Source organism: Coenobita brevimanus, chromosome 68, assembly GCF_032717465.1.
Source record: "Coenobita brevimanus isolate Jiangsu-jjx chromosome 68, ASM3271746v2, whole genome shotgun sequence".
Taxonomy (NCBI): domain Eukaryota; kingdom Metazoa; phylum Arthropoda; class Malacostraca; order Decapoda; family Coenobitidae; genus Coenobita; species Coenobita brevimanus.
In genome coordinates this window covers 9832501-9845699 of record NC_137021.1, presented here as the reverse complement: position 1 = coordinate 9845699, position 13199 = coordinate 9832501, and the positions used below count along the sequence as shown (strand labels likewise).

The window sequence follows — 13199 nt, the reverse complement described above, 5'->3', positions numbered from 1 at the left end:
ATCCTTCCGCACTCCTCTTTCTTTACATGCACTCCATTCTCCCCTCCCCATTTCCTTATCAATACTCCTCTTCCCTTGCCAGCATCCTGTCGCCTCCCCCTTTTCTTCCCCATCTCCACTCTCCCTCTCAGTACTTCCTCTTCGCTCCTCCTCCCTCTCATCACACCTTCACTCCTCTTCGCTCCTGCTTCACCGCTCCTTTCCTTGATTCCCTCTTCCTTCACCCTATCCGCTAGCACCATTTCGTCCTCTCCAAATCCCTCATACCTCCACTTTCCTCATTCTCAAACATCCCCGACCTCTCCACTTCCCCAACCCTCCATTTCTCCCTCACTCTTCACATTCTTCTCATCTCTCCACACCCTCCTCATCTCTCCACATCCCCCTCATCTCCCCACATCTTCCTCATCCCTCCACATCTTCCTGATCTCACCACATCCTTCTCATCCCTCCATGTCCTCCCACCCCCTCTACAACTCCCCTGTCTCAAAACCCTTCCCCCACCCCTTTCTTTGTTTCCAATTCACCATCCCCCTCTCCCACTTACCATCCTCCCTCCTAATTCACCATCCCCTGTCCCTCACTCACCATCCCCCTTCCCCTACCGACAGTCACTCCCAGCCTCTTTCCCCATCCCTTTCCCATCTCCCTCCCCCACTCCCCCCACTCACGCTGCAGTTCAGTCATTGGCTCAGACAGTCCTCCACCTGAATATGTAATTATAATCCTATGCCGCGCTTCTCCCCTAATTAATAGCCATTTTTTGCCATCCACTTTCCCGTCTGTTGCAGAAAAATTAAGTCGAAAAGTACGCTGGGTTTTTCTGTTTTTGTTTTATTTATTTTTATTGTCGCCTTTTTTTGTTACGCCTCTCTGGGTTGCTTTTTTGGGGGGTGATGGGGATTGTTTAGTTGTTATTGACTCTCTCTCTCTCTCTCTCTCTGTCTATCTGACTATTCATTCATCCATCTGTGTGTGTGTGTGTGTGTGTGTGTGTGTGTGTGTGTGTGTGTGTGTGTGTGTTTTGGGGGAGAGTTCCATCCATATGATCTGGATGTGGACCCACTTACGTCATGTAAAGGTACCCACAGTTTGCAATACCTGAGTCAGTTAAGGTAAAGGCATTGCGAGCACGGTAATTCCCAACATTTACGTTAGATGGGATGAAGAAAAGGTGAGGCAGGTGTTAAAGACGGGCTCACCTGTAATCTCATTAGGGCTGCAGGTGATTTTGTTAGGTAAGAAAGATGTATACCTGGTCTGTCAGATGTTCTACCTGGCCGAACGGAAACCCAGATTCTCTCCATATCCTTTGAACATAATCTGAGGAGCGCACATAGGGGGGTGGAAAGAATTATGGTAGATATGACGTGATGGGGTAAGAGGGAAGAGTTTTGAAAGGACAATATTTCCTCGTCTCAGTTAAATAACCAAAAGGAACAGGTGATAGATGAGCAACGAGGGTAACATAGATAGACAGATAGATAGATAGATAGAAAGATACATATATACTCGTCACAATCAGATAAGGAAAATTTCGAGTCTTCCAAGGAACAGATAATAGATGGGCAACGAAGGTGACACAGATAGACAGAAAGATAGATAGATAGATAGAGGTGCGGAACGAAATCCAAATAGTTTTTCCAAGCTGTACCCTATTGTCGTTTAAGAGGAACAGTCTACCTAATAATGAGGTAATTTGCTTCGCTTGGCCGGACGGCAATGGTCTGGCTTGAAAAAATTCGGAATATATCATCAGTGTTTGTTGGTAGCGTTGAATTTCCTGAAGGTTTGCTCTCAGTTTCGTTGGTTTTTTCCTCATTTTATTTTTTCCTACGTTCTTCTGCCTCACCCCCTTGTCTCTCTGCTTAGTTCATATCTTTCTTTTTCATTTATTCATTGCCTTCGTTTTTTCATTCTCATTCTCTCTTGGTGTCTCTGTTTCCTTCATGAACTTTTTTTTTACTGTCTTTCTCATGTTTTTCATTCTGTGTCTCCGTCTGTCTCTGTTTTTCTGTCTCCCTCTGTCTCTTCATTTCTTTCCATTGTCCTCCTTTCAATTAGCTTTTGTCTTCGTTTTCCTCATTTTCTTCCCGTCTCTGTTTCTCCATTTCGTTCGTCATTGCCTTCTTTTCCATTCACTTATTTTTGTCTTCGTCCTTTCTTTGTCTCCCTCTGTTCGTCCTCATGCATTATAGATTTTTTTTTCCTCTTTCTCTTGTCTTAATTTTTGTCTCCTTCCTCTTTCTTCTTCACTTTTCTTCTTTGTCTTTGTTCTTTGATTCATTGTCTTCCTCTGTCCATCCTGGTGCAGTATAATCTCTTTTCTCTTTCTTTTTCCCTAAATTTAATCTTTCTTTTTTCTCTTTCTTTTGTATACCTTCTCTAATATATTTCCTTATTTTTGCAGTATTTCCCAGTCTTTAAAACTTTTTCTCCCTTCATCCATCATATTTTTTTTCAAACATTTACATAAGCATTTCAAAATCCGTAACCTCTCTGTCAATTTAATGACCAGATGTAGTCAAATTTAAAGGTCGATTTGACTAGTAACCAAGGAGACTCATTCCTCCCTAATGCTTATTTAATTTCATGGAACTACGACGCAGTATTCAAGTTGTGAGAATGGTCCAGTTCCGTCAAATGAAAACCCATCGATTATAATATGTGTTAGTATATCAAGTGCAGTAAATCTCGCTGACTCTGTCCTCCGTTTTTTTTTTTCTTCCTGTCTCTCTCCTTCCCTTTCTACCTCTTCCCCCCCCCCTTTCTACCTCTTTCCCTCAATTCCTACCTCTCTTCCTCCCTTCATATCTCTTTCCACCCCCCGTTTCTACCTCATTCCCGCAATTCCTACCTCTCTTCCTCCCTTCATATCTTCTTTCCCTCCCTTCCTACCTCTTTCCCTACCTTTCCACCTTTTTCCCTTCCTCATCCTGCAGTTAATCTTGCCAACTGTGTCGTGTCTTCTTCCTGTCTCTCCCTCTTTCTATCTCTCCCTCCCTCACTAGGTCTCTCTCTCTCTCTTTCCCTCTCTCCCTTCCTACATCTCTCCCTCCCTTCGTGCCTCCCTTCCTACCTCTCTCCCTCCCTTTCTACGTCTTTCTCTCCCTTCCTGTTTCTCCCTCTCCCCTTCTACATGTGTTCCTCCCACTCTGCTCTTACCTTTCCCCCTCCCTTCCTTCCTCTCCCTCCCTTCCTGCCACTTTCCCTCCCTTTCTACCTCTCTCCCTCCCTTCCTATCTCTCTCCTCCCCGTCACACCTCTCCCGCCCTTCCTACCTCTCTCCTCCCCGCTACATCTCTCCCCTTTCCATCCTACCTCTTTCCGTCTCTTACTGACTCTCTCCCTTTCATACCTTTCTCCCTCCATTCCTACCTCTCTCCCTCCCTTCCTACCTCTTCTCCCTCCCTTCCTACCTCTCTCCCTCCTTTCCTACCTCTTCTCCCTCCTTTCCTACCTCACTCCCTTGCTTCCTACCTCTCTCCTTCCCTTCCTACCTCTCTCCCTTCCTTTCTACCTCTCTCCTTCCCTTCCTACCTTTCTCCCCTCCATCCTGCCTCTTCTCCCTCCCAACCTCACTCCCTCCCTTCTCACCTCCCTCCTCCTTCTGTACATACTTCCTCACATCCCTCCCTTTGGTTTTTTCATTCCCATGGCTTCCTCCCTCATCCCTTCCCCCCTCTCTCTATTCTCCCATCTCTCTCTCTCTCTCTCTCTCTCAGCATTTTTCTTCCCACCTCGATGACACTCCCCCTACCCTTCTCCCTCTCTTCTCTTACCCCTTTCTTTTCCCTTTTTCCTTGCTCTCATCCCTTCCCTCTTGTCTTTTCTTCCCTCCCCCATCGCTCCTTCCATTCCTTCATTCCCTTCCTCCTCCTTCTCTCCTTCCCTCCCCCCTCTCTCTCTCCTTCCCTCCTTTTCTCCCTCCTGGGCAAATCCTCCAGGAATTACTGAGGCTAAGCGGAGTTTTGGGTCTTCATGCGGTCCCCTTCGGCTGGAGAGAGAGAGAGAGAGAGAGAGAAAAGAATGTGTGACCTAAAAAAATGATGATAATGATAATGATGATGATGATAATAATTAAATTCTACCTAAATTTAGCCAGCATATACCTACCTACGGTTCTAACATTACAAAATAATCTACTTTAAGACATAATTAGGTAAGGTAATTTATATGCTAAAAGTTTACGATAGATTTTACATATTTTAAAAAAGGTTATGTACAGTATAACAAACCCTTTCAATCCGATTACTTTTATATACATTTTTCTTGCTACTCTTAGACGATTTTTTTTTTTCGAGTTGGGAAGGATTTCGTGTTTTCTGACCTCTCTAGCTCGAGCTGAAGAAAACCGTCTGAAGGTAATGAGAGCAGTGAAATGCGTCATCGGAGTGAAGTGGCTAACCCTTTCGATCCAATTACGTATTTTCTGTCGTATTCTCGCCATCTCCGGACGATTTATTTCTTCTTAGGATATTCTTTTCTAGCTGAAGTTCTTAAATATCGCCTTATTTGACCCCTCTTCACAACGAGAGCGTCTTTTCACTTTCACTAGGCGTAAAATTGTCGTATCTTCTTCATGCACGCTTAGCTAAAACAAAAGATTAACATTAGAATATGATGATAGTCATGAAAAAGAGCTATGGAGAGGATGTAGAGTCGTAGCACTTTTTTTTTTCTTTTATTCCTATTGAACTACGTGAAATAAGCTCCAAAAAGGCTAAAATCCCAGCTAAGTTATAATAAATGAACTGTATCGTGAAATAGGACAGATTTTTCGGAAAGGCGAGGTAAAATATAGCTTTCATTAACCCCCAGACTCTGATAGGCTGAATAAAATCGTCTGGTTGCGTAAAAAATAAAGGCCATCCCGTACTGAAGAAGCGTATACAAAAGTTCATCTGATACTTCACCTTCTCTGCTTCTCACTTTCATTAACTGACTCAAATTCCTAAACTGAGAGAAGCCTGGTATATTTCTCTGGCCGTAAATGATGCTCTTTGATATGATGCGTCAAGAAGGAAGGAAGGAAAGGAAAGGAGGAAGGAAAGGAGGGAAGGAAGGGAGGAAGGAAGTGAAATAGACACAGTGGAATAGTAGGCGAAATTTTGTCCTTGACGTCGCATCTCAGGCTTTGGATTTTGAGACATTTATAATCGATTCCCCGTCGTCACGTTAGTCTTTTTTTTTTTTTTTCTTTCTTTTGGCAGGAAGTTATAGACAAGTGGAGATCCTGCGTTCATTTGTACTTGCCCTTCCTGGGAAAACCAATAACAGTTAGGATGGGGCATAGGTCGTAGGTGTGTTTATGAATTGTCTCAGTAAGTTAGAGGTCCTGTGATTGGTGTAGTTTGATGGCGCTGGTGTCTGTATACCCAAGAAGTAAGCAGGATTTTTGATATTTTTTCCTTTTTTTTTTTCTTATATTTTACACTGCCATATTTTCTTTTGTTATAGCCTTTTTTTTTTTTCACCTAAAGAAACTGGGCCACTTTCAGAAGTCATGGGTGCGTGGAATTCGATAAGCTTTAGTAATGAGGTAGAAATGAATCTCCCTGCTTACTCATCAAATCTTCTCTCATATCTGACTACTTTTGGCCATCCATAGAGCTGAAAGAGCTTAATAGTAATCTTTGTAAGGTTAAAGTAAACGTGCTGTAATCATGTCTTTTGTATATCGACACGTTTGTCATATCTAAGCCCGAGAATTAGTGCCCCACATGAATTATTAATTTGGTAAGGAAGAGGTGCCAGTGACCCTCATGTATCGACGAAAATACAGGCCCACGTCAGGCAGCTTCACCCAATGAGTCTTGAATAGCTCCGTGGGTCAGAGGAATATATTCTTGGTAGCATAAGTTTCGTAGCACCTCTTCCGTAGCTATTTATCTTGCTTATTACATCATGAGGCTCTTGTATGTTCTGTATATCGTTTTATTAGTGAACATTTGCCATTAGCAACATACAGAATTATATAGAAATAGAGATATAATGTGCTGAATTAATCGCTGAGAGAAAGGTGTAACGAAGTATCCATAAGCACTTCAGAATGCAACTGATATTCTCGTCTGCTGCGAAGGTTCTCAAATACCTCTTCCTTAACGATGTACCATATTCTGTGTATTGTATTACACTGTGTAAGGCTTCTCTACACCAGCTGCTTTAAGAAATTTTGCCTTCTGCGCAATATTATACTTATATATATATATATATATATATATATATATAGATAGATAGATAGATAGATAGATAGACAGATAGATAGATAGATAGATAGATATAGATAGATAGATATAGATACTGTATATATACACACACACACATTTTGCGTCTGTAACTTTGAAAGGGGATATTAAGGTTTAATATGTAGAATAAATCATTAAGTAAGAGGTGCTACGAAGCTTCCTATGGCCCCCAGAATAAGGACTTGAATATGACACGTGTGGAGCTGTAGGGTTTCTCATTCTGCACTTCCTTTGTTCTCTTTTCTCTGTCTTTATCTTTTGGCCAGCTCTTGCTGCCCTTATTGTTAGTCGAGTTTCCTTGCTTGGTTTCTTTCATTTGATCTTTCTTTCTTGTTTAATTGAGTCAAGCACTTTACCCCCCAAAAAAAGAAACGCTTTTTTCGTGCATTTCACGTTTTGAGTTGTAGAAGCATTACTCATGGGCGTAGAAGGCTCTGACTTCTATGGGCGTAATCTTGAAGTCATTGCCTATCGGAACTGTGCCATCCATTTTCCTCTCTCTCCTCTGGTTTTCGAGTGGCAACCCTGCGAAAATTGGCCTCGGCGTCCCTAGCATCCAGTACCCTTTTCAAATATGCCCCCCTAGTTCCCTAGCGGCTCAGTGGTATTGAATGAAACTGCATGCCTATAAACATTGACTTGACAAGTTTCTATTGTACACCTGTATGCCACATTGACCTGGTCAGAGGTCAAAGATCATCAAATGCAAAAACGGTGAAAATAGCTAAAATCACAATTATGCTCGCGCGAAATGCTAAGGCTCCGAAGATTATTAAGCCAGGGCCATGATTCTTGGGTGGAATGTTGCACTGGAGTACCTCCATACAAAAATGACGTTTAGTGTCAAAACTCACTTCCAGTTGCTGGCAGCGCCACCTAGAAGTTGTACCTGTGGTGGGCCGTTCCGCGAATTTCAAGTTCCCAAGCTTCACAGTGGGAGGATGAAATCGAATGAAACATTGCATGCTTACAGACGTTAATGAGCACTACAAGCGTGTTTCGCATATGCATGACCTATATCCGCCAGGTCAGGAGTCAAAGGTCATCAAGTGCAGGAAATATGAAATGCGCTAAAATTACGACCTTGCTCGCGCGAAATGCCAAGGCTCTGAAGAATATTAAGCCAGGCCATGATTCATGGATGGAATGTTGCCCTGGAGTACCTCCATATAGAAATGACTTGTAGTGTCGAAACTCACTTCCGATCAATGACAAAGTTAGGTCCGCTTAGAGCTGGCCATCGTCGCCTACAGGCTTGTACTTTTTTAATGGTATGTGTGAATATGTACGTATGTATTGTATGCATGTATGTATGTATGTATGTACTATATGTCTGCATGTATGTGTGTGTAGGTTATGTATGTACGCGTATGTATGTATTTTATCCATGTTCTGCACTTGCTCTTCTTGTACGGCGACATTGACCTTTGTTGATATGCTGCCATGATCATTTTAATGTAATCAGTCAATCATTCTCTTTCCATTTCTCAGTCTCATTTCTCTCATTCTTCCTTCTTTCTCTCTTTTCTCTTTTTCTACTGTTTTTTCTTCCTCTGTTCATCTTTTCTTTCGTTCTTTCCTCCTTTTCATTAATGGCTCTATCATTGTCTTTCTTTTTTTCTGTCATCTTCTGTATTATATTTCGTTTCTTCGATACTTCTCATTTCCTTTTATAACTTTCTCCTTTGCTTCATTGCCCCATCCTTTTTTCTTCTTGTTCTTTGATCGTCCTTAATTCGTCTTTCCCCATCTTCTCTTCTCACACCCTTCCGTATTTCTTCGTTTTATAATTTGCTCTTTCTTCTTTTTATTCGTTCTTTCCTTTTTTTTCTTTTCATTCTCCATACATCCCGCTCCCAAGGTCGTTGTTAATCAGGATTTTATCACGCTGTATTGTCCTGCTCACCTTTTCCTTCCTTCCTGCCACTCTCTCTCTCTCTCTCTCTCTCTCTCCCTCCCTCCCTTCTTCCCACCCTCCCTCTTTCTTTTATTTCTTTTTAGGTACTAGACTGTCTTTACATGCGCCTCTCCCTCATTCCTCCTTTTTCCCTCTTCCTTGTTTTCTTCCCCTCCTTCTTTCTTCCGTTCATCCCTTCCTTGCTTCCCATCTTCCGTTCTTTCTTCCTCACTTCCATCCATCCATCCATCCATCCATCTATCCATCCATTCATTCATTCATTCCCCTTCCTTCCTTCCATCCTTCATTCATTCATCCATCCAGCCATCCCCCTCACTTACCTCCCGTCCTTCCATCCTTCCTTCCTTCTGTTGATCCATCTGTTCTTCATTCATTCACTTGTTCCCTATCCAGCCTTCCTTCTTTCCCTTTCTCGTTTTCCGTCATCCATCCTTTCATCCCTTTCTTTTTTAGTATCTCCCGTTCTATCTTTCTGTCTGCCATCCATTCATTCACTTTTTTCTTCATTCACTCCCCTTCCTTCCTTCATTCATTCACCATCTTTCCTTCTTTCATTCATTCATTGTTTCTTCTGCATCCTTTCCCCATCCTTTCATTCCTCCTTTTCTCCCTTCTTCATCGACTGCTTTTTCATCCTGCCTTCCTTCCTCCCTTCTTCATCATCTGCTTTTTCTTCCTTCCCTCTTTCCTTCATTTCTTTTTACCCCATGACTCTCACCTTCCCGTAATCTAGTGTGTTTAATTTTCCTTCCTACTCTTCCTTTCCCTCTATAATATCTTCTTTTCTTCCATTATACACACCTTCCTTGCCTTCATAATAATTTCCTTCCATCCTTTCTTTTCTTTCCTCTCTTCCTTCCATTCATTACAGCCCTCCATATTGCATGCCTTCCGTCCTTACTTTCTTCCTTCCTGCCTTTATTCCCTACTTATTGCAGTCTTTCCTTCCCTTTTTAATGTTTTCTATCCTCACTATCTTTGTTCATTCATTCATTTCTGAACTGTCTCACCACCACACCTGTCACACCACCGTACCTGTCACACCCCACCTGTATTACCCACATACCTGTCACACAACCACACTAGTCGCACCGCCACATCTGTCACACCACCACACCTGTTACACTACCACACCTGTCACACCACCACACCTATCACATCACCACACCTATCACATCACCACACCTGTCACATCCTCACACCGGTAATAACCGCACACCTGTCACACTACCACACCTGTAATACAACCATACTTGCATTACCACCAAAACACGTCACACCACCACACCTGGCACACCACCACACCCGTAATACCACCACACCTGTCACATCACCACATCTGTCACACCACCACACCTGCTCTTTCTATTCGTACTCCTTTCTCTCGCCCACACCTACTCCTTTTTCGCCCCACAGTCACCCGTCCTACAGATTAGCTAATATAAAAATTGTTAACTGAGCGGATACATCGTTTACAAGGTAGGCGATTCAGAGGGACCTTGAGCAACACATTAACTGGGCCCAAACACGCCAGACATCAATGTTACTAAATGCAATACGCTAAACACTGGTAGTGTCAAACACGCAATACCAAGAGCAGTTTTGACGTTAATGTAAACCACGAAAATATTTAAGAATTATAAAAACGAATGATCTGAAAAAAAAAAAAAGCAAAGAGTCTACAGAAGCTATTAAGAAAGCCAACAAATTCATTGGATTCATAGGAAGAGCACTTTCAGATAAAAATCAGAAAATATCATCACCTTGTATAATTTTCTCGTATCTCGACACTTGGAGTATTGTATCCAGCTCTAGCCACATTATTACCAAAAAAAGATGTGGTGAGGTTTGAGACAGTAATCCACGGGGTGACAGAATGATATGTAGATGAAGAAATAAGCCATACGAGGAATGCTTAAAAAGAACTGAATCTTTTTACTAGAAGTAGGTGCAGACTATGAGGGGATTAAGCCATGAGTAAAAAGTTTCAAAAGACGTTATAATATAACAATCGAAAAACAATAAACAGATTTGTCGAATGTTAGAGGAAATGATCATGAAATTGTTGGCAAACGTTTTCAGTGACATGAGGCTAGGCATTTTTCTTCCCTAGATTTGCAAGTAGGCCTATGTGGAGTAAACTGCTCTCAATTGTTGTAAAATGTGATGCGCTAACGCAAAATATGAACTTCAGTATTTCTTTACTAATTTGCAGCTAAACATGGCCCTTCATCAATTATAAATTAATGAAGTAAAGGTCTTCGTAAAGTTAAAAGCATGGGGGATACAACCACAGAACAATATCGTTGTGTTTGTTACCGTACTCTTACTTTCCCATACAGGCTACGCATGTGACTGTACAACATGATTTCCCTTCATTAGTTCCTCTGAAGTTTTCCTGAATGTTTCCATGCTGTATGTTAGTTCTCATTTTTTCCTGTAGGTTTGGACTGAAGTGTTTGGTGAATGGGGAAGCCTTCCTGAATTGCTGTCCTTGCCCTTGGCCTGTAGTTATATATAGTTAAATTATTGATTACTTACCCTTTAATTAACAGCCCCAGAAGTGTCAATAGAGCTGTTCCTGTTTCGTTTCTTATATATACTCGTTTGTCCTCTTACCAACATCTCCTTCACTCTCCCCCTGCCCCTCCCTCATACTCACCTCCTCCTTCCCTGCCCACCACTCCCCCACACATAGCGCACCTGCCCCTCACCCATATTCACCGTACTTCCCTTCCTCTTCCACACTCACCCCTCCCTCTACCCCAACCTCCGCCCCATTCTCACACTTTCCCCTCCTCCACACTTAACCCATGCACCTTCCTTACACTCACCCTCGTGCCCCTTCCCCTCCACCACACTCATCCTTACACTCCTCTTCCCTACACTCACCCCTCCTCTCTCTCATCCACATTCGCCCGTCCACCCTTCCATCTTCCTTACAAGCACTCCTCCGTCCCTCCCTCACCTCCACACTCACCTGTCCCCCTTCACCACACTCAATCCTCCTCTCCTTCACCACATTCACTCCTCCACCCTCCCCCACACTCATTCCTCGCCACCTTCTTCATAGTCATTCCTCCCCTACCCCACACTCAACCCCCCTCCCCTTCCCACACACTCACCCCTCTTCACCTTCCCACACACCTGCCCTCCCCCACACTCACCTCTCCTCCCCTCCCCAACACTCACCCCTCCTCCCCTCCCCCACACTCACCACTCCTTCCCTCCCCCACGTCACCCCTCCTCCCCTCCCTCACACACACCCCTCCTCCCCACCCCCTCCCTCACACTCACCTCCGTGCCTTTCTTTCCTAAATTACCCCATCTACCAATCTTTCCTCCCTCTTCATTACATTTTCTTCCTACCTCGTCTCTTCTTTCATTATCTCCCTCCCCCTTCCCTTTCATCCTTCCTTCCTATCTCGCTTCTTCCTTCCTTCTCCTCCCTCGCATGCCATCTCTTTTACTATCTTTCTCTTCAACTCTCTTCAACTCATATGGCTTAATTAGAAACCACAGTCATGTAACAAACTACCTTGAAAGGACTAGTAGGATCCTTCCAGTTTGGCCTCATTTGTACATGTATTAATTTGTATCTTTTCTCCTTTTAGTCATCTTTCCTGTGGTCTTTCCCTCCTTCCTTCTGTTTGTTTTTTTTCTCCCTCCATTCTTCTCCCTGTGTCCTCTTCCCCTCCTCACCATGACTCACCTGTGGCGGAGTGTAGCCACGCCAGCAGCAGGTGCAGCACCAGTGGGAGTGGTGGCCTCCCACCCCCTCCTGGCACCATTATCCCACCACCCACTCCCACCATCCCGCCCTCCCCGCTCCCCCACTCTCATCAACCCCCCCACTCTTATCTCCCCACCCCCCTCCTCTCATCACCCCACTCCCCCTTCACCTATCACCAACACTTGCCCTCCTTTCTTTCTTTCCCCTCCCTCCACTCCCCTCACTCCCATCACCAACACTTGCCCTTCTTCTTTCTTCCTTCCTCCTCCTTTCTCCCTCCCTCCACCTTCCTTTCTCCTTTCTACCTCCCCCTTTCCTTTCCTCCTCCCCCCACTCACTTTCCTTTCTTCTTTCCTCCCTCTCTCCCTGCCCCTTCCTTTCTCCCTCCCGCATTCCACCTTGCTGTGTCCCTCTCTCATTCCCCCTTCCTTTCTCCAACCATGCTATCTCCCTCCCTCCCTCTTTCCCCCTTATTTTTTCCTTCCTCTAACTTTCTTCATTCCTCCCTCCCACTTCCATTCTTCTTTCATTCCTCCCTCCCACTTCCTTCTTTTCTTCCCTCCCCCCTGCCCGCCTTACCTGCTGCGGAGTGTATCCATGCCAGAAGCAAGTGCAGCAGCAGCAGCAGCAGGGACGGCGCGCCCCCACTCCCCCACCTGCCCCCCATCAGACCCCCACTCCCCTCACCAACACCTGCCACTGAGTCAGCCTACGGTCTCCCTCTTTCCCAGGGGCTTGAGTCTGGTTCAGTAGTCTCTCGCTGTTATCTCTTTCAGAAGTCTTTTTGCCAAGATTTCATTTATTACACTCTTTTTTCAGTAGTCTATATTGCTTGTTTCTTGTTGACTTATGGTTTGCTTGTGTCTCTTTCAGTAGTCTCTCCTGCTAGTCTCTTTCAACAGTCTCACTTGCTAGTATCACTTTCATTAGCTTTTCGTGCTAGTATCTCGATAGTCTCCTGACAGTTTTGTTTTTTTCTTTTTCTGATGTATATCGATTGTCTCTCCTGCTTCAGTGCTGTCTCTTTCAGAAGTCTCTATTTATGCAGATTCTTTTCGCTTATTTTTAAGAATTTTAAAGGTTGTGTATGTTTTTTTTCCCAGTGAGATGGTGTAAAGGTGTCTCTTACTGTTTATCGCATCACATAAAAAAATGAGTCTCTTTCGACGAACCAGGAGTGTTATTTTGATCCTAGTTTAGTATCTCGTCATTCACTTAGGCACTGCAAAGGTAAAGATAACTATTTGTCACTATCTCTTACCTTCCTGAATCATCTATCTCGCGACCTTTATCAGTCCTC

At 43.7% G+C, this 13199-nt stretch overlaps 1 protein-coding gene across 1 annotated transcript in view; it reads right to left on the bottom strand.

Moving 5' to 3' along the window:
* Positions 1-11957, bottom strand: part of LOC145405822 (uncharacterized) — a 152641-nt gene extending 140684 nt beyond the window's left edge. The window contains exon 1 of the mRNA XM_080277061.1: positions 11879-11957. Within this exon, the coding sequence (XP_080133187.1) occupies positions 11879-11957 (79 nt within the window). The remainder of the gene's footprint in view (positions 1-11878) is intronic.
* Between the last annotated feature and the right edge of the window lie 1242 nt (positions 11958-13199).